This window comes from Platalea leucorodia, assembly GCF_965183815.1.
Source record: "Platalea leucorodia genome assembly, chromosome: 7".
NCBI lineage: Eukaryota > Metazoa > Chordata > Aves > Pelecaniformes > Threskiornithidae > Platalea > Platalea leucorodia.
Genome location: NC_138829.1, coordinates 14,411,770 through 14,436,972, shown reverse-complemented (window position 1 = coordinate 14,436,972; position 25,203 = coordinate 14,411,770). Strand labels below are relative to the sequence as shown.

General features: G+C 38.3%; 1 protein-coding gene across 2 annotated transcripts in view; it reads left to right on the top strand.

The window, feature by feature from the left end:
* The window catches only part of EML1 (EMAP like 1), a 131,723-nt gene extending 112,778 nt beyond the window's left edge, over positions 1–18,945 (top strand). The window contains exons 12-22 of one of the 2 annotated variants that reach the window (XM_082318007.1): positions 98–197; positions 2,305–2,459; positions 3,629–3,754; positions 4,018–4,149; positions 8,307–8,374; positions 9,961–10,049; positions 10,565–10,662; positions 10,789–10,876; positions 11,063–11,158; positions 16,939–17,069; positions 17,338–18,945. In XM_082318007.1, coding sequence (XP_082174133.1) covers positions 98–197; positions 2,305–2,459; positions 3,629–3,754; positions 4,018–4,149; positions 8,307–8,374; positions 9,961–10,049; positions 10,565–10,662; positions 10,789–10,876; positions 11,063–11,158; positions 16,939–17,069; positions 17,338–17,463 — 1,209 coding nt within the window. In that variant the 3' untranslated portion in view covers positions 17,464–18,945. The remainder of the gene's footprint in view (positions 1–97; positions 198–2,304; positions 2,460–3,628; positions 3,755–4,017; positions 4,150–8,306; positions 8,375–9,960; positions 10,050–10,564; positions 10,663–10,788; positions 10,877–11,062; positions 11,159–16,938; positions 17,070–17,337) is intronic. The other variant, XM_082318008.1, reaches the window with a different exon arrangement.
* The last annotated feature ends 6,258 nt before the right edge of the window (positions 18,946–25,203 follow it).

The window sequence follows — 25,203 nt, the reverse complement described above, 5'->3', positions numbered from 1 at the left end:
AGAGCTGTATAAGACTGAACTAAATTACTCAGATGTGTACAATTAAAATGAATGGGTTATGTGTTGCTGTGAGTATATATTTTTTGTAACCATGCAGAAACAAGAGAAGCCAAAGTTTGTCCTGTGTGTGACCTTTTCTGAAAATGGTGATACTATTACAGGAGACTCAAGCGGAAACATTTTGGTTTGGGGCAAAGGTAAGACAAGCTTGAAGTTAATAGTGAAATTTTAATATAAAATACTCTAAATTTTTACATGAGTGTACATGAGAAGAATAAATTTTGTTTATCTTGAGTTCTTTGTCAAGACCAATCCAGCAGAATGTCTGGATTCTCCTCTACGAGCACCTAAAGAACATATACTTGACTGCTAGAGCACAAAATTCTATAGAATGTGTTCCCTATGGTCAAATGTTGAATCATAGAGCTATGCCACCACGTATGGCTTTTACTGATGTAAGGAATGGCAGGAAAAGTTCTTATCCTTAATCATTGTGATAGTAAGAAACACTGTTAATATAATGGATGATCTCCAGTCTCCTATACTGTCACTCTGTAGTGTTTGCAAAAATTATGCCTATTGACATACACTTTTAAAAAGACAACAAATAGCTTTATTTGTTTTCCTAGAAAGTCAAGCTAAAATATATGCAGATCTAATTGAATTCCTCAGCTTTATTTCAAAAGAAGAGGTGGATAGGACAAACTTCTTAAAAAGCATCTTCTAGAAAGAAGAGACTTTTGTTTTAAGGCAGCAGAAGGCAATGCCTGCCAGAGGGCGAACAGCAGCAACATCCTAAACGTTTACTTAGTGCATGAGATGCCATGCATAGAAATAAGGAGAAACCCCTAAAGGAGGCCTTATTAGTAAAGGAAGAAGGGATATGGATGACAGCTGTTTCTTATTTACTCAGTGCCTTCTCCCAAGATACTTGAAGGATATAAGACCCGGGAAGGAACATGGTCAATCAGTTACACAGTTGAGCTTTACCGAGTTGTTTTTGTAGACTTTTTTACATCCAAGGACCACCAGCCAATTATCTCCTTGTGCTTTTGACCAGTACACTACTGTTGAGTAAAGAGGTAGATATGGTGTTTGTAATCCAGCTCCTCTTTTATTTCCCTTTTCTTTTTCCTTCCAAACGGAGTTTGAAATTGCGTAGTCCCATCTCCTCCCTGTTCTCGGTTATTTTGGACTGCCAACAGAGAAGGGCGATAGTGGCAGCTGCTGGCACGGCAGGGTCAGCGCAGTGCTCAGGGGCTGCTTTGCCTGTGTGCAGGTAGACCAATTTCTGCCTTGACTGCAAGCAGCCTCTTCTGCCCTTTCTCCCAGGAATGAAAGTGAATTCTTTGTGGGCTGCAAGATCTCCTCACCTCTGCTGGTTCTTCTGGGACAGACTAAAATATTGTTCTTATTTTTCTCTCTTAGTACAGTGTACTTTCTGTGTCTTTACTACTTTTGACTCAGAGCTCTGTGTTCAAGCAAGGGCTGCTTCCACCAGTTTGGAGTACCCTTAGCAAAGTCTCTCTTAATAGACATCACTTGTAACTGACACATTATATCCATAGATATGGGTAGGAGCAAATGGGATTTATAAAGGAAAAAGCAGTTGTTTCTTCCTAACTTGCATTAGCCCCTCGCTTGTGCTAAAGTTAGCCAAGCTTTGATGGAAGGTGCACATTTCAATAATAGAATCACTAGTAATTGTTTCTTTATATTTCATAATAGTAATGGTTCATCAAATTAGAGATATTTAATCTAATGTAGTTGGTTTGAAGGTGTTTTGAGACTAAAAAGGTACTTGAAGAAGCCAAGTTCATCAATGAAGAGGTACAGACTCTTTTGGGGAGTAATTCAGCACTTTCTGCCAGACAAGCAAAGACCGCTAGCTTACTCAGATTTTGGTGCAAGTTAGGTGTCTGGAGGCTGTGGAGTGTCCTTGGAGGATAACAAGTGACTGGGTTATGGGGGTTTTGTTGATAAGGTGCGCAGTCAAACCTAGCTACTGCAGGTCAAATGTGATGTCAAACAGTTTAGCTTAAACCCCCGTGTAAGGTTTTAAATGAACCCATTTTACTTTGTGTTTGAACTAGACTAAGTGAATATGTATATTTTTCTTTTTTTAGATGGGGGAATATGTTCTTAAGATGTACTAATTCATTCTTTTTCTGGTGCAACGCTCCATTCCCATCATTGTTTAGATATAAACCTTGACAGGTGGTAGTAGAGAAACGGAGGGAAAAACGACTGGGGAAAAAGGAGCTAGTAAGCTTTCTGTCATAATACCTTTCTCCGTCTATCCAGGTACCAACAGAATAAGCCACGCAGTTCAAGGGGCACATGAAGGTGGAATATTTGCGCTGTGTATGCTGCGAGATGGCACACTAGTATCAGGAGGTGGAAAAGACCGAAAGCTGATATCTTGGAATGGAAATTACCAAAAACTTCACAAAACTGAGGTGATATCACCTATCTTGAAATTACTCTGCTACTCAAAATGAAATCTTAGCTGTCTTCTGAACAGAGCTTTTTAAATAAATTTTTTTCTTATGGATGTATATTCTGTGGGAAAGCAAATCAATAGTAAAATGCAGTATATCATTTGAGTTATCAGGTCATTCCTGTGATAGCCTATTCATTAACATAATATTTCCTTTTTAAGATCTGCGGTAATTGGAAAACAAATCTGGTATTAAAACTTTTTCATATTATTTCTTCCTTTCTTTGCAATTAATAATGAGAGGTCATTTTTCACTTCAGAGTATGACAATACTAAAATGTTTTTGTACTTTCCTCTTTTCCAAAACCATGTGAGGATTTTTGGGGGGTTTCGGTTCTTAAATTTTTTTTTTAGGAATTTCATGGTTAATGCTGTTTTTTATTTAAAAAAGAAAGTCTGAAAATGAATTCAGTTGCTATGTAGGAACTTAAAAGATTAAAGCAGAATTTGTTTGAACGGAACTACATCACTGTTTATATATTGAATGTAAGAGAACAATCACCATGAAACTCTGAGGAGGGGTTTCAACTCTACTGTATATTATTAAATGTTTCAAATATATATGCAATTGGAATGGCATGTCTGTTTTGGTAATTCAGTTTTTAACACAGCACAAGTTACGTGCTCATTGTGTGGCATCCTTCTTTTTCTCTTATTTGTTCATACGGTGGTATTCCTTGTCATTTTAAATTTTACATCTTCCCTTGAACTTTGTTTTGGAGATTTGCAGTGACTCTTTCAGAACCCAGGCTGCAATTAAAGAAACATACATTGCAAGAAAGTACTAGTGATACAAACTCTGACTCTGATATCACAGCTGCAATTAAATGACGATCGAGTTAACACAGCATGAAGGAACCGTTTCTGTTTGTTGAAATACTTGTTTTACCTGTGCAAATGGAGTGTTCTGTAGATAAGGATGTCTTTTCTTGTAGTGTTACAAAGACAGTTACTGAGCTGATGCAAGTTGTTACAAACTTTTGAGAATCGGGCATATATATTCATCCGTTTCATTTCTTCTCTGTGCAACATTTATTAAAATGCATTTTGTAGGCCATATGTCTTTAAAAATAGCAATGCGTGACTAATTGTCTGACTTATCTCTCTATTTATCTGTTATGACCATAGATTCCAGAGCAGTTTGGTCCAATAAGAACAGTAGCAGAGGGAAAAGGGGATGTTGTATTAATAGGAACCACTAGAAACTTCGTCCTACAGGGCACGCTATCAGGAGATTTTTTCCCAATTACCCAGGTAAGCTGTTGCTTTACAAGAACATTTCGAACTGTGTAATAGCAGTAAAGATATTGCTTGAAGTTAAGTTTCATAAATATGCATCCATTTGATTTATTATTACAGTACTTCTGGCAATAAATAACGTTATAAATACGCATCTCTCTAAGCCAATGTACTTTTGTAATGCTTTAATATACAGTTTGGTCATTTAAATCCTGTTTAAACATGTTTAGTTTTGATGGTACTGTTCTTCTTGTCAAGAAATATTTCTGCTTGTGTAGGGTCACACTGATGAGCTTTGGGGACTTGCAGTCCATTCCTCTAAACCTCAGTTCTTCACTTGTGGACATGACAAACACATTACCCTCTGGGATGCTACCACTCATCGTCCTATCTGGAACAAGATTATAGAGGTATAAATTTATTAAACACAACTCTACTCTTACAGAACTTCTCAAGTGATTTGGGTTTTTCATAAGATTATTGATTAAAAATATCTTAAAGTATTAACTTGAGGAAAAAAAAGAGAGTCATAAGATTTGTCTTTCTGAAAATAGATGTAAAATTCTTAAAAACAAGAATTGTAAATCCTAGGTTATATGGATCTATGTGCTGTATCATATAGAAGTGTACAATGCTGTTGACATTTATATTTTTTTTATTAGGAAGAGAACCACAAATACATAGCTAGGAAATCTTTATTATTTAGAAGTAGTTCTGGTCAGGATTACTACTACTACTATCTTGAGCATGATAGTCAGAAGTCAGAAGGAAAAGATTTTTTTGGTGACATTTTTGGCCTTCTTCATTTATTTTCTATGATTTATTAGTATTTTTATACATCCTGTTCACAAATAAACAAATGTTCCAGAATTTCACTTCCTATCCCTGGTATGAAACTTGGTGTTTAGGTACTGAAGGAATACTTAGTGGAGGCTCAATTTTATACTGTACTTAGGCACTCAGCTGTGCATCCGCAGACTCCTAATGGCTTTGTGGTAACATGTGATCTTGATTACTACATGCATCACTAGGAACTGATTTTTTAGCATACGTTTTTTGACACCTGATCACTTTTCTAAATATTTACCCATAAAAAGACATTGGCTTATCTCCTAGAGACAGCAGTGATGCTTTTATCTCTCTATTTTGAGATGCCACTATCACATTTTTTTCAAACAGTCTTCTCGCTACATTTTTTTTAATAGGTGTGAGAGTATGCTTTTTTGGAGATACATGTACTGATCACAATAAAGAAGTTCTCAGTCTTTCTTATCTGCCCTCTGTACAGTGGAAAAGTTCAAAAATTACTTCAGGAAAAAGAAAACAGCACCTGGTATAGATATATATCCAATACACAGGTTTGCAGATCAAATTGTAGCCAGTAACTTATAGATGACCCTCATGTTGCTGACAAAAGTGCTTTCTGTGTGATATCGTAAACAATCCTTTATTAATTTACATGAAGTTTTGAAAATCTTAATTACGCAACTTTTTTTTCATAAAAAGATTGTTCGTTTTCAGGCCTACATACCACTTTAACTTAAAGCTAGTATTGATAACACTTATTGAATACAATGCATCTGCAGTAGTTGTATGCTGTGGCATCAGGCTGAAGCAGTCTTAACAGAATAGCATTTGCTGAACTGTCTCGTAGTATCCCTCTCCAGTTGTATGCACTTGTTAAATTGTGCTTGCTTGGTGAATGTGGAAATTGGAATTTATTCTGTCTAACCAAGGTCATATGTTCTAAGATCCATATTTTTGTTGACATGGGAAGCTTCTAAATTAATTGGAGAGACCAAATCTACAGTTGCTGCCTCAGAGATGGATCCGTATTTTCACAGTTCAGTGCCTAGATTATAAAGACAGATTGGCCTGTAGTATAAGAACTTACAAGAAAGGAAAATAAAAGTAGTTCTTTTAACGTAAAAAAAAAAAAAAAAGAGGCGAAAATCAATAATACTAAGAGTTTGGCCTGGAAGGCAGGCAGATAATTGCATTTTCCTACCTCTTGATCATTTTAAGGTTTAAGATACATTATATATGATTTGGATTTAAAAATAAGCTATCTCCCCTTCAGTCTTTAGGAATACTGTAGTTGGACCTTAGGGGAATGGTCAAATCTTGAGACACACCAAAATCTAAATGTGCTTGAAAATCTCTTGAACTGTTACCAAGATGCCAAATGCAAGATAAAATAAATACCAGCACACTTAGGCTACGAACTTCAGTGATCAAATGTATTTTTAGAAATCAATGAGCCATTATAAACCAAATTTTCCAGAATCTGTCTTAGTAGACTCTCTAAAAAAAGATAAACTGGTGCCTTTTTTTGTTTTGAAATACAGCAATAGCAATGTACTGTATTGTACTGTATGGAATATGAAAACATTTGATTGCAGCAATTCCTTCACGTGCAGTTCAGAGGGACTCGAACAATGACACGACTGGAAACTTTTACATAGACCTTTCTGATCTTTATCATTTTTTTTGTGGATCAAATTTTTAATTTGATTGTTTAGAAATGGAGCGTGACTGATTTTGTGCGAGTCTTGTTTATAAATATCCTGAAGTGGAAAGTAAAATCATTGGTACCATTTTTTTATGCTTTCCTAATAAATTTCTTTTTTTGTTAGAAAAGAATCATCATGTAATTCAACTGCAGGTACTAATGTGATCCTTTGCTCTTCTCAGTGTAAAGGTGTATGCTTTTGTATACTTGCATACACTTTCAAGAATGCTGGGAGAATAAGTCATGAAGAGAAGTGCAAAATTCGGCACTTTGTTCTCTTGCAGTCTAAAGAAAAAAGCATTTAGAATTTTGGGTTGAGAGTGAAACATCATTAGTGGAGATAAGTGCAATATGGGGAACAAGAGCAAATCTATTAATCCGATAAGCTGCTGTCTCAGACATAAAGTTACTTAAGTAATCATCAACTCAAAAAAGGACATCGTTTCCACTGTTTTATCCTTTGTGTCCTCTGAAAAACAGGAGTTCAGTTGATTATGAATTACAGTGAGCTTCAATTAATATTTAGCTGTGGTTTTGCAAATATAAGACACTCTCTAAGAAACTCTTGTTATTGAAACACCTAAGAAACTGCTTTATTTACCTTGATTCTTTGGAAAAGTTTGATGTTAACAGCAGTAGGACTAATAAACTAGACTTAGATTTATTTCTTTTCCCCTCCAAGTACACACCGCTTCATTAAGACAAGATTTCTATTATCAGTCTTGACAATAATCTCCTTATTAACCACTTGAAATGTCTGAGACTATGTTTCATAAATCAGTGACTGATTATCTAGAGTAAATAAATCATTTCACATTAACTTGTTTGTGTCATGGAGATCTATGTAAAAGCTTTATAATGTAGTTATGAGTACAAGTTACTGCTCAGATTAAATTCACTGTTCAAACCTCTGGTTTATTCAAGAGAATATTTTAGCATTTACTATGAAATTATACTTTAAAAAAATTAGCAAATTTTCCTTTCTGGACTACTGTAGTGGTTTAGAACAGGCGTATAGAAATCCTGGATCTCAACAATTCTCTGAAATTTCTTTAGAGTTAGTAACGTCTTTGAAATTAGTCACTTGTTTAAAATTACTGAGAATATCCCTTATACCTGGCCTCTAGGGCTAGTAATTATGAATTGCTAAAAATGTGAACAGGTTTACTAAAATGGCTACAATGTGATACTATTTTAGAATGTAGAAAATCAAGGACATAACCATTTTTGTGAGATCTGTTACTGGATTTTTTTTTTTTGCTTACATTTAAAAATTATTTTTGGCAGGTATCAGAAAAAATAAGCTATTTATTTTGGGACTTTCTGCTATAACCCAAAGAGTTCTGGAGCTCATTCTTTGTAACTGAACAAGTATTAGAAAGAAAACGCTTACCTTGTTTTTTAGGTGTATGTTTAAATGGCAAGAAAAACACTGCAATTCTACCTGTCTCCATAATAATACACTATACAAAGTAAAATATTTTAAAATTCCATATCAAAATAAGAAACCCAGTTTATGCCCTTAATCTCCCACTAAGCTGCAACTGGCAGGTGCTGAAAAAGGTGTTGATGTGTGTAGAAGTTAGGCTTTACCCCTCCGTGCAAAGTGATACTTACCTTTGTTGAATAAGGTCCTTGCTTGTCCTTTAGACAGTAGGTAAACTGCAGCTTTGATACTTAATTCTTAGGTCAGCTCTAATTTAATAAGTTATTTTTATCTCTTACTTGTTTGTGATTTGTTGAGAAGCTGCCTTTGCCAATGGTATTGTTATGAAATCACTTGCCAAGTTATTTTTAGATAGTGAAGAAAAGTAAACAGTGGCCTTGTACAGAGGGAAAAATTCTATTGGGTAATATTTCAATCAGTTAAAAATGCTTTTTTTCCCCTCAAGTTTGTATTAAAAAAAACCAACCAACCAAAAAAAACCAAACAAAACTAAAAACCCCAGAAAATCAACAAGAGAGATTTACTCTGTTCCTAAGGCAGATAATTGAACTCTGTTTTTGTTATAATTTGGACTGGTAAAAAAGTGTGCTTCCTCTGAAACATTTTAGGATCCAGCACAGTCTTCAGGTTTTCATCCTTCAGCATCTGTTGTTGCAGTAGGGACGCTGACCGGCAGGTAAGATGCGCAGAGCTACACCTTGGGCACCAGCAAACACTACACGATTTTTTCAGCTCACGTCCAAGTTCATGTTCTTGTTTTGCAGATGTATGCATGCCATATATTCATCCCCTATTGATTTCCATTGAATTTCAGAATGAAATTTATTTTTATTGCCTTAGCACCTAGAAACCCTAGTCTTGGACCAATACACCATGTTTGCCGAGTGTTACATGAACACAGAATGAAGAGATGGTTTCTGCCCTGGGAGGGTGGCAATCTGAGATCAGTGGGAGGAGATGGATTTGGACAGGGCAGGAAGCTGAGGTTAGCAGCGAGACTGTGCGTGGGAGGTGCTGTCACCATACCAGTGACCTGAATGTTAAATCTTTGTGTCCATCGTGGCAAAGGAGAGGCTAACGGAGGAGTCTGAGATAATGAGTTAACTTTGCAGATGCATACAGAGATCTTCTCTCAGGCCTGTAGGGCAGTGTAGAGGAAATCACATAGAAAAATGTTGCTCGTTGGAAAATTTAGCGAGTGGTTTATTATCCCTAATGCAGTGACAACAGAGGCTTTAGCAAAAATTTGGCAAATGTTCCACTGTGCTAGACATAGTGTAAAAATGTGTATTAAGAGACTTTTTCTGCCTGAAGAGTGTAAGGCATAAACAAGACAGACAAAACTGGGGTGAAAAGTAGTATCTTCATTTTACAGGGCAGACTGAGCCCTTGGTCACAGTGGGTCAATGGCGGATGCTGGGTTGAGCCTTGGTTGCCTGTCATAGGAGGAAGGAGTGCCTTCACCATAGCTTCGTCCTCTCCTTTAATGTCACTTGAGGGCAGACTTTGCTGTTAGTATTGAAAACAGTTCCACTTAACTGAGAACATACAGAATGCTTGTAGGTCATGAGCCAAGATTATTTAGGATTGCATATCAATCCTAAATAAAGGATTTACTTTAGTTACTAAATTTACTTTATTTACTAGATAAAGTAAATCAAAATGAGAAGCTTTGAGAGGAATCTTTACTTCGTCTTTCATAATTGATGCAAGTATTGAAGTGCAAATTTTGTCTTTGTCCCTTCCACATGTTTCCACAAATTAAATTTTGGTTCATTAGAATTAATTAATTAAATTAATTAAAAATTAATACATTAATTAACTTAAAAATAAATTAATAAATAAAGCTAATCCTTCTGTCAAAAGAGAATGGTCCTGATTCTTGCTCATGTTTACCTTTGCGCTAGGATTTAATGTAGGCATCAGTTTAAACGTGAGCGTAGTGTAGAGAAGCGTCATTAAAGGAGAAGGGTCATTATATGTAATGCTTACTTTATTCTAATGCATGACATACAGTAAAACAGACTAAAATCTGAAGACTGATATCGGGGTCAATGTCTGATCATTTTGTGGTTAAAAAATATGGGAAAGAAACTATCCTTCTGTTAAAGTAAAAATAAACCAAACCGAGTAGCAGTTGCTGTTTCTCTTTTGCTGGTGTAAAACTTATGCTATTTTGACAGAAGAAAAGTTGGTCAAGACTACAGTAGATTTAAATTCCTTATGGAATGATTTATTGGCCTCTTTCTGTATTTACAACAGGTGGTTTGTGTTTGACACAGAAACAAAAGACTTGGTCACTGTACACACAGATGGAAACGAACAGCTGTCTGTAATGCGTTACTCACCAGGTTTGAGAGCGTTTATTTACTGGTTAAAAAGAAGTGTTGAATTTTTTTATTAAATTTGGGGTTGGTTTGTTTTAAAATAAGTCCCCACTTGCCATAGTGAAATTGAAAATAAATATGCCGCGCAACATTGGCAACACTGCATGGGTGGTGTCTTAAGCTCTAGTTTGCTTTTCCCTCCCTCCCTCCACCACGTGCTCAGTATGGTTTCACTGGGAAGGAAAAAACCAAATATGACTTAACTGTGCAGGTTGTTGCAGTCAGGTTAGCCCTAAATGGACTGTAGCTGCTTCCAGAAGTGTCATGTTTTCAACAGTAATATTTGCTGTATAAACTTGCTGTTTTGTAATCTTGAAACATGCATCAAGAAGAAACTGAAAAAGAAAAAATAGAATTTTATTTTTTCATTTTCTGGTATCAAGGCCTTTAAGAACAGTTCCTCTTGTCTGTGACACACTAATTTTTCAAAATTAGTTCTTTCTTATAGGAATAACTACTCTTTACTTTTGTGTTTACAGATGGAAACTTCTTGGCAATAGGTTCCCATGACAACTGTATTTATATATATGGCGTAAGTGAAAATGGAAGAAAGTACACTAGAATTGGCAAATGTTCGGTAAGTCACCTTTTCTTTTCTCCTGGGCAATATTAACAACTTCAGTATGTTTTGTAGCACTGTATTAGCACTGTCACATTGAGAGATACTTTTAGTCCAGTTAATACAATATTTTTCTCTTTATAGGGTCATTCCAGCTTCATTACTCATCTGGATTGGTCTGTTAATTCACAATATCTTGTGTCTAATTCAGGAGACTATGAAATCTTATACTGTGAGTAAGAATTATATTTAGTCCTTTTGTGCAAAGTTCAGGCAATCTAATGCAGATTTAAAATTTAAATGAGACCATGTAACTGCCGAGATAGACCATATGTTTTAATTCATCTGGTGCAATCAAAATTCTATACAATTTGAGAATTAAAAATGTTATCATGTGGTGGTTTTTTTTCTTTTGTAGGGATCCCCTCTGCTTGTAAACAAGTTGTGAGTGTTGAAACAACTAGAGATTTAGAATGGGCCACTTACACCTGTACTTTAGGATTCCATGTTTTTGGTAAGTATCCTTCCTCTTACAAGTTCTTACCATTCTTGTTGTTAACAAACACTTGGATTGCCAACTTCTCCTTATGAAACATGACTATTCATATTTCAGGGAAAAATACAGAACTTCTGTTATGCCATTTTTATTACAATCTGTCTTCTTATTTCAATCCAGAAAGACTCTGATTTCATATTCTTGCTAGCTCCAAGTATAAATATTAAATTACAGCATAAGTGGGAGACAAGGAAGAAATCACACACTATCCTTTCTGTTACACTAGAGCTGATTCTCATCTCTTTAAATTTAAAGTACCAGTTCTATGGAATTATCCTTTATTTAGGCAGCTACTGGGCCAAATCCCCTTACCAGAACCAGTTTCGTTTGCACCAGTTACTGTGGAAACACAAAACAGGTGACAGTATCTGTTATTAAATACTTACAATGTATTTTGATACAATATATAACAATTAAATGAGGTGAAAGGCATGCAAGAAGAAAGAAGAAAAACGCAACAGAATGAGGATGGTTTGTTTCCATGGGACTTCTCTCCTGCCAGTTTTGAAGGAGCTGCTTTCCCCAGTGTACTCTGGGCTTTTTTGCTCTTTCCACAATGTGTGCAGAACTAGGCAAATCGTTACAAAACCTGAGTACAAGAAGATTCAAATTCTTGAGTCCTCAAGATAAAGTAGGAAGCCATGGTAGAAGTTCAGAGAAGAGTCTGGTTTAGTATAAGCAGTAAGCAAGGAAGATTTTCACCCATGTTTCAAGGAGAGCAGATGCAGTGACGTGTTTGAAAGCAGCCAGAAGGGACATGTTTTTAGAGCCTAGAAGATGGGATGGCAGTAGCAATATGCTAGGAAGAAACATTCAAATTTTCTAAAATTTAACTGACAGGCAGTGCATGAGTATCACTGCAACACACAGTTTAGTAACAGGAGGAAGTCCTAGAAGACTGGCTGCATGTTAACTTAATATGCTTCTCATATGAGGGATGAAGGCCCTTATAGAACTATTAGCATATTCCTGGGCTTTGGGTATACCTGACACACAGTTACAGAGACACAAAGTCTTTGCATTTAGCATCAAAGGTTCAGATATTCTGAAATGATGAATTCTTTAAGTGCGTATTCCTTACTTTATAATTTGGATTAATGCAAAATATAGTGCTAAGAGAATATGGGGCTGCTAGTGGTGCATAGAGTCTCGTAGGAGAGGGATGTCACACCTGAAAGGGTTTTTTTCTCCCCTGGAACAGATCAGCTTTTGGAGCAGGTCTGTGGAACAAAATGATCTACTGGGCCAATGGGGAACGTGTGGAAACATCATATACTTTTTTTTGTACTTGCAGTCCTCCATGCTGAACTGGGGTATTGTAGGCTAAAGCAACAGGGATGAGGAATAAATAAAAGTAGTTGCTAGTTTTAATAATTATCGCAATTATTATTTTAGTAATGTAATAGAGATTGTGAGGATGTTCATCAAATGAATGGAATTTTAAAGTAAAAGGATATAACTTATTCAGAAAGGATGTGTAGTGCCAAAGTGGTGGAACATTTTTATATACGGAACATGGTGCCATATATACTGAGGATTCATAGCTATACAGTTAGGTTCAGACTGGGAAGTTACAAAGATAATGCATAATAATTATAGATGAGAAAAAGAATATTAATGGTGGCAGGGTTATACTGTTGCCTGTCCTTCCAGAAAGATCAAATGAATGGAATTTTTTTTAATAGCTAGCAGAATCAGTCAAATCACAGGAATTTCTGAGGATGTGAGATTTTAAATATTCCAGTGTCTTTGGGAAAGGAATTACAAGTACATCACCTAACCAGCAAGTTCTCAAAATTCTTCTGCTACAGGAAGTAGATAAGCACCTAGAGGGGAGTTTCTTCCAGATTTGATTCTAGGGAGGTGGAAAGAACTTGCTGAGAACGTGAATGCACCTTGTGTAGGAATGACTATGGAATCAGGGAGGTGTGATTCTTGGAACAGGAAGGAAAAAGAGCAACAAAATGAAAATAATGGACTTCAGGGAGGGAAACTGCTGAAGTCCAAAGCCCTGTTAGGGAAGATCAGAAGTTGGAGAAAAGATGAGATGCATTAATTCCTTAAAAGGTACGAAGGGCACAAACTGCCAGCCCAGAGGAAAGATAGAAATGGCGGCAAGACACAAACTTGGTTAAGCTGTTCCTACAGGGAAGAGGAATGCAGAAAGTAGAAACTGTGTTGGAGGACCAAGCAGACATATAAACAAAACCTAAACATAAATGCAAGTGACAAGTACAGTAATAAAAGAAGGGCCAAGGATAATATTGGTCTGCTACGTGGAGAGGAGGGATGACACTGCTAAAGCTGAAGTGTTTAAAAAAACCTTTTTTTTTTTTTTTTTTTAATATGTCTTCATTAGAAGACCTACTACAATCTGATGACTAACCCAGTTAGAGCCAGTAATGGAAGGATAAGGCCTCTGCTTTCAGTAGGGATGGAATAGATTAGAAAATAGTTAGGAGTTAGATATTTTCAAAGTATCTGAGTGTGATAAACCTTGTATCTGTAAAAACAACTGGTTAGCATAATCTCAAAACCATTAGTACTTATTTTCAGGACCTCACAGAGAACAGGCAAGGTACTGAAAAAATGGAGAAGAATGAGTGCAACATCTGTGGAATCATATACTTACCTTCAGAGCCCATATGGAGAGGGTAAAATGAAAAGTTAGTGGCTAGAATAATAAATTGAAGAAACTCATAAATTATAAATTGGAGACCAGTCTGGTAATGTTGGAAGTCACTCTACTATTCAGTACTTTGGGACCTCAGAGCAGCCAGTATGAACAGTCTTCAAATGCTTGCTGGTATTGCCCCGCTGGACGCAGAAGAAGCAATCACATCATCAAGGACATGAGGCATCTCGTATATTGATTTTTCAGCAGCTAGTGGTTGACTGAAGCTAGGGATATTTTCTCACTCTAGTAGAACCACGTAAAAATCACAAATAGTGTGCATAGCACTTGCAGAGCAACGTAGCCAATGCAGGGGGGGAAATGGACATGGATCTGTTGAACACCTGTCTTCAAGCATGGGAACAGATTAGTCAGCCTGGAAATGTTTAGAGATGATTCAACTGAAGATCAACAGCATGTAAAGTGTGTCCAGTGGAGGATATTTTAGTGATACAAACACATGTCAATGCGAAGGACTACAGACTTCAAAACACTTACTGATCTGTATGTTCTTGCAAATGCCATGTGCTGCTGGATACACAACCAAGGCATCAGTTCATATCACGTGCCCAGTTTTGGAAAACAGTATTTGAGGTGAAGGACAGGAACAGAAGAAATCTAAGATGCTGTGCAAAGCCTGACAACATTGCAAGCAAAGCAGAGCTCAGCCTGGTTGGGTTCAAAACTGACTAGAAGGCTGCACACTGAATATTATGTTTGAATATATTTATTAGTAGCATGGGTGATAAAACAGCATGTATAATTTGTAGGTGGCGTGAAGCTGCAGGATTAGCAAATTGTCTTGAGAAACAGAGGAATGGTATGACAAAAGGGGCGATTCAATAGAGACAAATAGGAGGTTGCACACTTAAACAGCAGAACCCAGTTGTACAAATACAGAACGGAGAAGAGCAGACGAGAGCAGATCTGCACAGAAAGATCAGATTACTCCTGCATACAAACTGAACGTGAGTCAACAGCATTATGCTGTTGTAGAAAAGGCAGATGCATTAGTGGGATATGTAATGAAAAGGATGCCATGCAAAATGTGAAGTAATTGTCCATTTATCACTATCTGCTTCAGTCACAGCTGGAGGAGCTGCTTCTGGTTTTTGCATGTTTGACCAACAGATAATGTGCTGACTAGCAAGAATAATTATCCATCTAAATATTGTTCTGTGAGAAGAGATGTAATGAATGAATTTTAGGGAACAGGAGGACAAAAAAAGCATGACATCAATCTTCAAATAAGAAAAAGGAAATGATCTCTTTTACCATGTCTGCAGAGGATGGGAATCAAAAAATGGACTAATTTTTCAGCAAAGGGGATTCGGTTCACATATTCAGAAAAACTAACAGTGAGGCACTGGAATAAATTTTGAAAGACCACAGACTTTCAAAAAAAAAAAAAAATCAAAACAAAAAATCAACCCTGATATCATCCTTTCCCCGTTTCAAAATGGCAATCTGTTTTCTTAAACCATTTCCTTTAGGGGTTATCTCCAGCTTGCCATAAAGATGCCTGTCTCTTCAGCTAGCATTTGATGTTCATACAGCCTCCTTTTTGTCAAAGCAGTTATTTAAAACAGCTTTTCTGTGTCTTTTCATTCTATGTATTCATAATTCCACAAGTAGCAATTACCGTGTTTCTTCTTTGCACCTTCCTTTTCTTTCTTCCCTGCCTCATTTTTAATAACCCCGATCTACCGAAGAGGTGTTTCTACACACATCTGGAGAGTTAGTGGCAGCCCACAAATCAGTACTTTGTGTTTCATTTTATTTACAACAATTTGTAATTCCGTACAAAGACATGGAATCACTTCCTCTTAGTGCTTTGGAATTGCTGTGCAAAGACTGTATTTGGGAAGAATGACGCGCGGATTGAAGGCTAGCTGTTTCCACAGTGCAGGGCAGATGCCCACTTTGGTCTTATCAGTAGCCCAAAGAAGGGAAGCTGGAGTGTGCCCTGCCCGCAGGCACAGGCATCCCTCCAGGAGGTGGGAGGGCAAGCAGGGCGACTAGCAACCGTCTCATCCTGAGCTGTAATAACAGTGAAGGAAGAGCATGCACTCAAGCGGTAGGACTTCAGGGGGACACTGCAGAGGATGTGTGACATAGGGACAGTCATTGAAAAGCGTAACGCCAAGACAAGGCGGGGTTTTTTGCCAAATTATAATGGCAGAACACACACCATAACTGATTATGTCAGTGGTCTCTGAAATTTAGGTATCATTTATGTTGAGGAGGGATTAGATAAAATCTGAATTATGAAAATCAGAAAAAAAAAAAAACAAAACATAGTATTGCATACAAAAAAAAATATTAAATTTCAATAACTGGTTGGATTTTATTACAATTACAGTTTATTACAGGCAAGTATTCAGAGGCTTTAGAGATGTGGTGCATAGATTTGGTCCTTGCATTGATGAGCCTACAGTTTAATTGTAGAACACCACTTTGTGCCAGAACAGCAAGGAGTAGAGTATGTGAGGAAGGAGAGTTACTTAGAGTAAAACAAAAGCATTTTAAAAATTTTTAGTAGGTTCATTTTCTTTTTGAGGGTTCTATTAATTACTAAATAACATTTTAAACTATATATTTTCTTGTTTCATAGGTTTTAGACTTTAGTAATATGAAGAAAGTATGTTGAATCATACATAGGCAGTTTTTTAGACTACAGTAGTATGACGAAAGTATGTTAGCTCATACATAAGAAGAAGGGAAAATAAAAGCAGTAACTGTTATTTTTCTACATAACCAGATGAAAATTCTTTTAGGCTCAGACACATGACTGTAATTCAGCAGAATTCTTTTTTTCAGAGTAAAAAGCACTTTGCTGACTAGAGGAAAGAAAGTATTTGTTTATGTGCTTGATTTCCTATTAGGATCTGGTCTTCTGCTGGTACTGAAGTACGCATCCTGACTCAGCTGCAGTTATTTTTACAGTTTTATCTTTTTTCTTTTTTTTTAAACAAGTAATCCTTTATTAATATTTTAACAAAAACTTAAGCTGTCACTTTTATTTCCATTATAAAAGCCTTTAATTAGTCCCTCTGTGTTTCAGGTGTATGGCCTGAGGGTTCAGATGGAACAGATATCAACGCTGTCTGCCGATCACATGGGAGAAAACTGTTATCAACAGGGGATGATTTTGGCAAAGTACATCTCTTCTCATATCCGTGCTCACAGTTTAGGGTAAGGTATTTCCAAAAAATTTACTCTTGTAACTTGTGCAAATGCATTAAATGTTGTTTGCCTATGTACAAAAAGAATGGGAATATGTATATGCCTAAGGGATTTACTTAAGGTTGATTGAGACTACAATTAACTTTAAAATTTAATTTAATATTAAAATACTTTAAGAGAATGATGTGATGCCTTGGTTTCATTGTCGTATGAATGTTATGTTACAACGATATGTTTTTATGACAGTTTATATTCTCACTAATATGGTGTTTTCTAGGCTCCAAGCCATGTGTACGGTGGACATAGTAGTCATGTAACTAATGTAGATTTTCTCTGTGAAGACACCCATCTCATCTCCACAGGCGGAAAAGATACAAGTATTATGCAGTGGCGAGTCATTTAAAGGAAACATCAGTGTGAACATACACAGTTGAGTCGACCATGCACAGAACTTATGTATAAACTGTATATTTAAAACTTAACAGTATGTTTGCAGTTTAGCCTGGTCACTGTGATTTTTGTTTAAAAAAATTCTTACAAACCTCAGGAAAATTAAGCCCTGTGCTGGTTACCTTACTCAGTCTAGTGATTTTTTTTTTTTCATTGTGTCACACCTTAAGAATGATCGTTTTCTCTTCTGTTGTACAATATACAATGCAGTACAAGTTTAATATAAGAAATGTGGCTTGACAGTTTGCAATACAGTGGTATCAGCAGAATGTGACTATCATCTTAAATGTTTTCTATAAACACTGCTAAAATGGTCACAAAAATGCCTTTCAAAGACTGTATATATGTGCTTACTTGTTTCACTATTTACACTTTGTACTGTATATCTACTTATTCAGAAAAATCTATGACAGTGTCGAGGTACCGAATTGTTTCTGATAGAGGATGATGAATAGATACAAAAAGTATAAATTGAGATGTAAGATGCAAAAATTAGTGTTCTAGACCTGAAAATGTGAATGCTGGTAAATTTGCATTCTCTTGGGAATAGCACACCTTGGGTACCACCCATGAGGAGTTGTGTTCCCCTTCAAGTGAATCAGCAGGTTATGCCCCAGTTTGACCTGAATATCTCAGCAGGGTTTACAGATGTCTATGTGGTTCAGGTGTTCCATATGAGTTTAAATTAAAAATCTTTTTACTTGTATATGAACAATTTCTTTTTGAAAACAAAACAAAAAAGCTTGGCCACATCCCCATTATTGGTTGATATATTTAACTAATATGTATATTAATCAGCATGATGCTATATTGTACATGTATAAGATTTTAGCAGTTCATAACAAATGGTAAGGCCATCTAGCTTTACTTTTTTATGCTTATGGATATTGTATATTTGTATTTTAAGACCAAGTAGACTAAGTCTAAAGATATCTTTTTAAGTGTACCATAAACCTGCAGAGGGTAAAGGAAGTCTTGGAAGCCTACATGAGATATTAATGTGTAACTTCTGACCCCTGTGTTTTGTGCATGGATGGATATTTATAGTATGAAATAAGATTGTGTTTTGCAATGAAGTAATAGTGGAGGTGGTATAAAATGGTTAAGAAGGCCTTATCAATGTTGATTGTGACACAGATTGAAATGTATTGTTTACTTTGAGGAATGTATCTGAAGAATTTTAAAAAAGAGGCGTTCTAAGCAGACTCGAAAAAGGTAATATTAAAATTTCGCTTGTAATGGACAGTAAACGTTAATTCTCTGAACTCTAAAGCACTGGTTGTTTAGAGTGATTTAAATGAAATGGAATCAATAAATTTTGAAACTTTTTTATTACATCTCCAACCTCCTACACTGAAAGTGCAGGACACCAATAAACATGTATTAAAGTGAATTTTCAATGCATTCGTCCTGTTTGGTAAAATATCTTTGTTTCATCGTGAAATACTTATGGAAGAAGCAAGGTTTCACTTAACAACACACATTTGTGATTTCTCGATTAGAGCTGCATTTGAGAATAAAATCTAGATTTTGGGGTCCATAATTTGATGTGTGAGCATGACCCTGGGAATGTGATCCCTAATGCACACCCAGAGAGCGAAGCTCCAGGTTCATGGCAGGGAAGAGGGACATGCCGCGTGCTTTCACCTACCAACTGCCTTGGTTCTGCCTCCCAGTGCACGTGCCTGAGCACTCGCTGGTGGAGGAGCGTCGTTCCACTGCACAGCGTTATGCTCGTGGCAGGAGCTCCTGACAATTTCTGCGGGTTAGGAACTCATCCTCGGGCAAGACTTCCGAAGGCCAGGGTTTCAGGGTCACTTTAACCTGACATTATCTAGCACTGTCACTGAAGGAAGAGGTCTTGCCCCCAGCTGCTTATTCCCATCACGTGCAGCAGCACAAGAGTTGTTGTGGCCAAAGGCAGAACCCAGCTGGGATGGACCCAGGATAAAAAAAAAAAAGAAGGCCAAGCAAGCAAACAACAGCTACTACAAAACAGCAAATCCTTTTCCTCAGTTTCCTCATCTGGTTTAGCTGTGCAGCTGTATGAATGCTTGTATGGAGCTTGTACAGAGGCAGGAGCAATGTGGAGAAGTAGTAAACGGACAGAGGAGCACCAGAACGACTTCTTCGGATGGTGATGTCCATCTCCCTCTGCTTGAAGTGTGTGAAACTAAGGCGTAATACCCCTACCCTTTCTAGGGTTAATCCAATCCTAAGAGGTTGTAATACGCAAGTGACAGGTTCTCATCTTGTTTGGATGCTTCTGTTTATTAATTTTATTTGCTTTTGCAGATGGGGTGCTTTCAGGTTTTCTGCTTTCAGAATTGTAGGTGATTTGTCATTACTTGCAACAGAGAAAACAGGAGCTGCAAATTGGGTTGGCTCATTCCCTTTTCATCCTTCTCTCACAGTGCTACTCTTGGGATGTAATAGTGTATTTGTGATCCCCTTCTTCACTTTAAACTATTATCCCTTACAAGAAATAGATGAGGAATCCTGCAAGTTCATCCCTAGGGTTACTGATGAAAGGGGATTTTCAACAATCCCATCCTATCTGTGCTTCTGGTGCTCCTCTCTTTCTAACTTTTGCTGTTAAATGTGTCTTTGTTCCTCTATGAAAACCTGATAAGTGCATTAGCTGAATTGGCAAATGGTGGGTAACGTCTCGAGCCAAGATCCGTTTGATGACTGTTAAAGTAATTCTTCTTTCTTTATCCAGGAAATTCTACACAATTTCGCCATTGTTATATATAATCTTCAGCCCTCCCCACTTCCACCCTTGTTCCTTGGTTCTTGCATTTATTTGTTTTCTCAGGAGTGTCCTCTTTTTTTGCTTTAAAAGGAAAAAAAAAAAAAAAAACAAAAAAAAAAAAGGAAAGAGTGAGTTATTCCTGAACTTTGCGTATTTCATTCCCTCAGCAGCACCCAGGACTCACACCTGATTCCTTCACCTGATACTGCACCTGCAGCAGTTGTCTTTTCCTGCCCTTCCATGGAGCGTAAAGCTGCTTCTCAGGTCCATGGCTGGAGCTACGGCTGGGCTTCTGCTCCTGCTCCTTCCCTCCCCTGATCTTGGCTGCAGCAGCTGTAGAGTTGCTCAAAGAAGAGACTCATCTCTTCATGTCTCTTGTGAGTTGCTGTTGTCTACCAAGCATTCAGCTACTCCCTTTCAGCCTTCTTCAGTTTCAGTTCCTGTTCCTTGCTTTTCTTGCCTTCGTTTCCAGCAGTGCTCTTCTGTGACTTCAGCTTCCAGGACCGCATCCACCATAGCCCTTACCTGCACGTTTTGCTGCCCTTAACTGCTTATGAAACCAGTGGCTCTGACTACCTCTCTGATCGTTTTGGGGCTGAGTTCCTCATTTCTTACTGTATCTGTATCCACGCTGCTTCTTTGACTTGAACTCAGCAATATGAGTGACTGTGCATCTGCTTTAGCCCCTTCCTCCCTGCCCTCCTTGTATGAATGTACTGAGGCGACCAACAGTGTCTCCTTTCTCGAATGTCCTCTGTTTGTCTGTGGGCAGCCCTGTAATGTGTATCAATCACATACTTAGATTTTAAAATATTTTTAGGGTGGGGCTTCTTTTTCTCTGTTGTCATATGGCATTTAGCAATAGGATTTTGTGTTCCTACACTCACTGCAGCGGTACGACTGCATATTTGTCCAAAATGATGAGCGTGTGTAGTCAGGTAACACTCCTGTGTCAGGATATTCAGAGTCATTAGCTGCTGAAGTTGATAATATCTATTCTCTAAGTCTTAAATTATTCAGAAAACAATACATATGCTTTCAAAAGACTTATTCCTCTTTCTTTATATGCTTATAAAACAAACATAGACTCAATCTGGTTTTTAGGATCATTGCCCATTTTAAAGTAGAGGCTTTTCATCATTTTGTTTACCTCTCCTGCCTGTTTTCATATATTTATTTTACTCCTAAAGGACACATATTTGTATTATATCAAAACTACAGCCTTTTTCAATTTAATTCTATATGTACGATTTGAATTACTACCTGAAAGATGATTATTACATAGATATTTTTGGTAGTGCTCAGTTTTGACAGGTTGTTGAAAGCTGACAGGTATTAGCAATTTCCAACAGATGAGCGCTACAAAAATTAGTCACTGTACTAAAAAAAAGAAATAAACAAAAAACCAGCCAAGAAAGGAGATAAATGTAAGAGATAGTAAATAGTTTTTTAATGCTAGCGAATTAAGACCACCCCACCATTTCAAATGATTAAAAAAATCTTCTCATAAAGCAAATAATCTTTGTAAAATGGATTTTTTACTATTCTAATTAAGACAAGGTCATATTTCCTATGTGAAATGTTTGGATGAAATTTGTTCTTCAAAAGAATTAATATTAGAAGGTATTATTTCCCTTCAAAATTATTCATGTGAGAAGAGCTTTCAGGGGCAACCAGCCCCTTTTTTGCAAGGGTTGGCATTTTTCATTTCTTCAGGTTCTGCTCGGAGAAGCAGGCGGTCTTTTGGTTGTGTTTTCTCCTCCATCCCTGGAAGGAGGGCTGTTGACAGATCACTCGACTGCATCCTCTAAAATCCTACAGATGGCAGGGAAAATGTCACTTTAATTACTAGTGAAAAGAACAGACTTACGAGAAGCCTAAACAGAAATCTTTTTCTTCCGTTACCGGCCGGGATTCACAGCCGCGCTGGCGCGGTCCGATCGCTGCCGCGCCGCTCTCGCGCTGCAGCGGGCTGCCCTTCAGAGGAGGTGCCCCAAGCCAGAGCATCTCCTGGCCCAAAAGATGGGAGATAAGGAACCGACTCCTGAGGGGAAGGACAGAGCAGCACCCACATCTGTCTGCTCCTGGACGGAGGCTGCTGGCTGCCGGATGAGTGAGTACATCAGCGTTTCACGCTCTTGCTGGGAGAGATTTATGTTTCTCCTTAGTCGTGCAGTTCTGCGGCAATTTCATTTTTCCTAATGGAACAACTTTGGCCCCTGAATTCATTAAATGATTATAGAAGACTAAGTGATAATTTACATGGAGGTATTGATGACAGTTCGGCCAAAGCTGCCAGCTAGCACTAAGTTGTGATATCAGTGGTGATACCGATGGGCTCATCTGTGAAAGCCACTTGGGGGCCTTTGTCAATCAGGGTGATTCCCAGGGTTGTGGGTTCCCCTCGGTCTCCTGCCAAACGTGGAAGTGTAAGAAGGTGCCTCCTTTCGACAGAGCCTCTGCGCTGGTAGTGTCACCAGGCTCTGGAGGCGCTTCTTTGGGCCTTGCATTTTGTCTGTGTTTTTATGAAAGCTTGAGGTCTTGGACTCCATGAAAAGCAGTTCCTCCTCACCAGCTCCACAGTCCCAGCTTAGCACAGGTTTCTTTGTTTGTTTTTACCATCTTTTGGCTATCTGCAAACTACATTAAATTAATTTAGACATTTCCATTCATTTGTAGTGGACACATCTGTACCTTAAAGGCTGCCTCTTTGGCTCCAGTCTGAGGTGCTGAGGTTATAACCATGAGAATGGTGACATGCTTTCTGGGTCTCTATGCAAGTGAATGGGTTTTTAGCAGGAGCTTCTAAGAGATGAACATTTTTAAAATCCGACCTGTGGAATTACCTAGAATAAACACGTAGCCAGAGGGAAGCAAATTCAGCTCTCTGTGGATTCTGGCTATCAGCACTACGTGAGCTATGTTTGCTCCAGATTCCAGGCTGTAGGCTAAAGAAATCTCCCTCAGGCTGTTCAGTCGTTATGGTTAGAAAGCAAAAATTAAAAAGGCTGGATGAGTTCTGCAGACATGTTAGATTACTGCAATCCGTCGTTGCCTTGCATTGCCCTCACACTGCAGAGACATGCTGAAGGGGGAACTGTCTGCTTGAGGCAGCCTGAAGAGAACGCCTCTCTACAAAATCAGTTGCCTTGGCTGTTCATTCTGGATTCAGTTTCTCACTAGGATAAATGTCAACATTTTAGGGCTCCTTCCTTCCTGCCCAGCTTCTCCTTTTCAGCAGCTTTCATTGACATCATAATTCCGAATTTATGACATCAGTGTATAACCACAGGGGAGGTTATTATGCCAGAGGTTCAAGTGTTTTGGCCTCCTTACAGCACCTAAAAAGAGCAGAAGCTGAGCTCTGAGAGTCTCTGTCTACGGCTTGAACAGTTGGAGAGCAAGCTGACAGGAGGCTCAGTTTAAGTGAAAAGCCCTCTGGCATTTCCCGTATGCACAGCTCCTGTTCAGCAGAAAATCTGGCCACACGCAGCTTAGCAGCCTGGAGAGTCCCGACTACCCCTGACTTCACGAGCACAGCATCGCCTCTGTGCCGAGATCTTTCGGACTAGTTCTGGGGGAGAACGCTGCTGCTTTTGTTACCCCGCCGTGACAAGCCTGGCCTCTTTCTAAAAAGCTCAAGCCCAAACAATCTTGACTTTGCAAGAGCAGGACCAAGGGGATTTTAATAATGATAAAACAAACAAAACGAAGCGGCTCCTTGCCTGGCTCAGTACAGCCTACTCTGCAAGAGACAGCAAAGATACAGACTGTCCTCCAAGGGCACTATGTTATCCCCTGACATGGGATATGCCGTGTCAAAACACAGGCTTTGGAAATGCTCGCATGGGGCTAAACCATCAGCTGAGACAGTATCTCTTCAAAGAAGCCAAAGTTATTTGTTAAAAGGAAAACTGGAATTATGAGGCGTGTTTATATTCCCCATTCCTGCCCTTCTGCCCTCACCCTAGCATGAAAACGCATCTCTGGGAATGCTGCTGGGGAGGTTGGACCACTGTTGCCTCTGAGTACCGCAGGAAGGTGCGTGGTCTTTGGAAACGCCCTTACTGGTTTGGCTTTTGCACACTGGGCGCCTACGTGCTTGCGGTTTACTGGTGTCTTTTCCTTAAGTTGCGTGTAAAAGTTGTTAAGGAAAAAGCACTGATGGCCTTGAACAGCTAAGACCGTAACAGGTCCCAGGGCCTGCCTGCAACGTGGATCTCCTCCCGGCTGCCTGGAAAGCTGCAGCTTCCTGCTTCAGCCTTCCTAGCGATTGTAAACCCTGCTCTCCTGAGGCGTAACGGGAAAAATAAAAGTGCCAGTGGGCTCCTCCCTTTCCGAGAGAAGGTACTGGCCTGAGGACTATCCCCCACCACCATCCTGAGAGCACAATTAGACCCTTCCTTTCCTTGGCTCCCATCTTCACTTAAGGACATATAATAAAACATAGAATTAAACTATATCAATGGTGTATTTTTTCCTGCTTATTCTCTGCCTTTTTGCTATACCACTCCCCCTTCCTGTCTTCTTTCCTTCTTCATTCTTTCCTTTCCTCAGTTTTGCTGTTTTCATCTAATTTCCTTTTCTCTCCTTTTCTTGTTAAAAAAATCCCAAACCTGTGTATTTCCCTCATTTTTCTCTAGTCTCCATTCTCTTGTTCCCTTCAGCTCCTGCCAGAGTCGTCTGCCACTTGATCCTTTGTTCCAGCCTCTTCTCATTCTTTCTTCCTCACCCCAAGACTGGATGAAGCATTGCTAAAGAAATCCAGGTTTTGGGGACTCTCTGGTTGCAGCCCTGCGGCAGCTTCTTTCTCTCGGTGTCCCTGCAGCACGGACCACGCTGCCTGCCCGTGCGGGCGGTGAGTGATGTGCACACCTTCACCGCCAGTGCCTCACCAGGGCTGGCCTTTGGGCTGCCATAACAAATCAGAGATGGGAC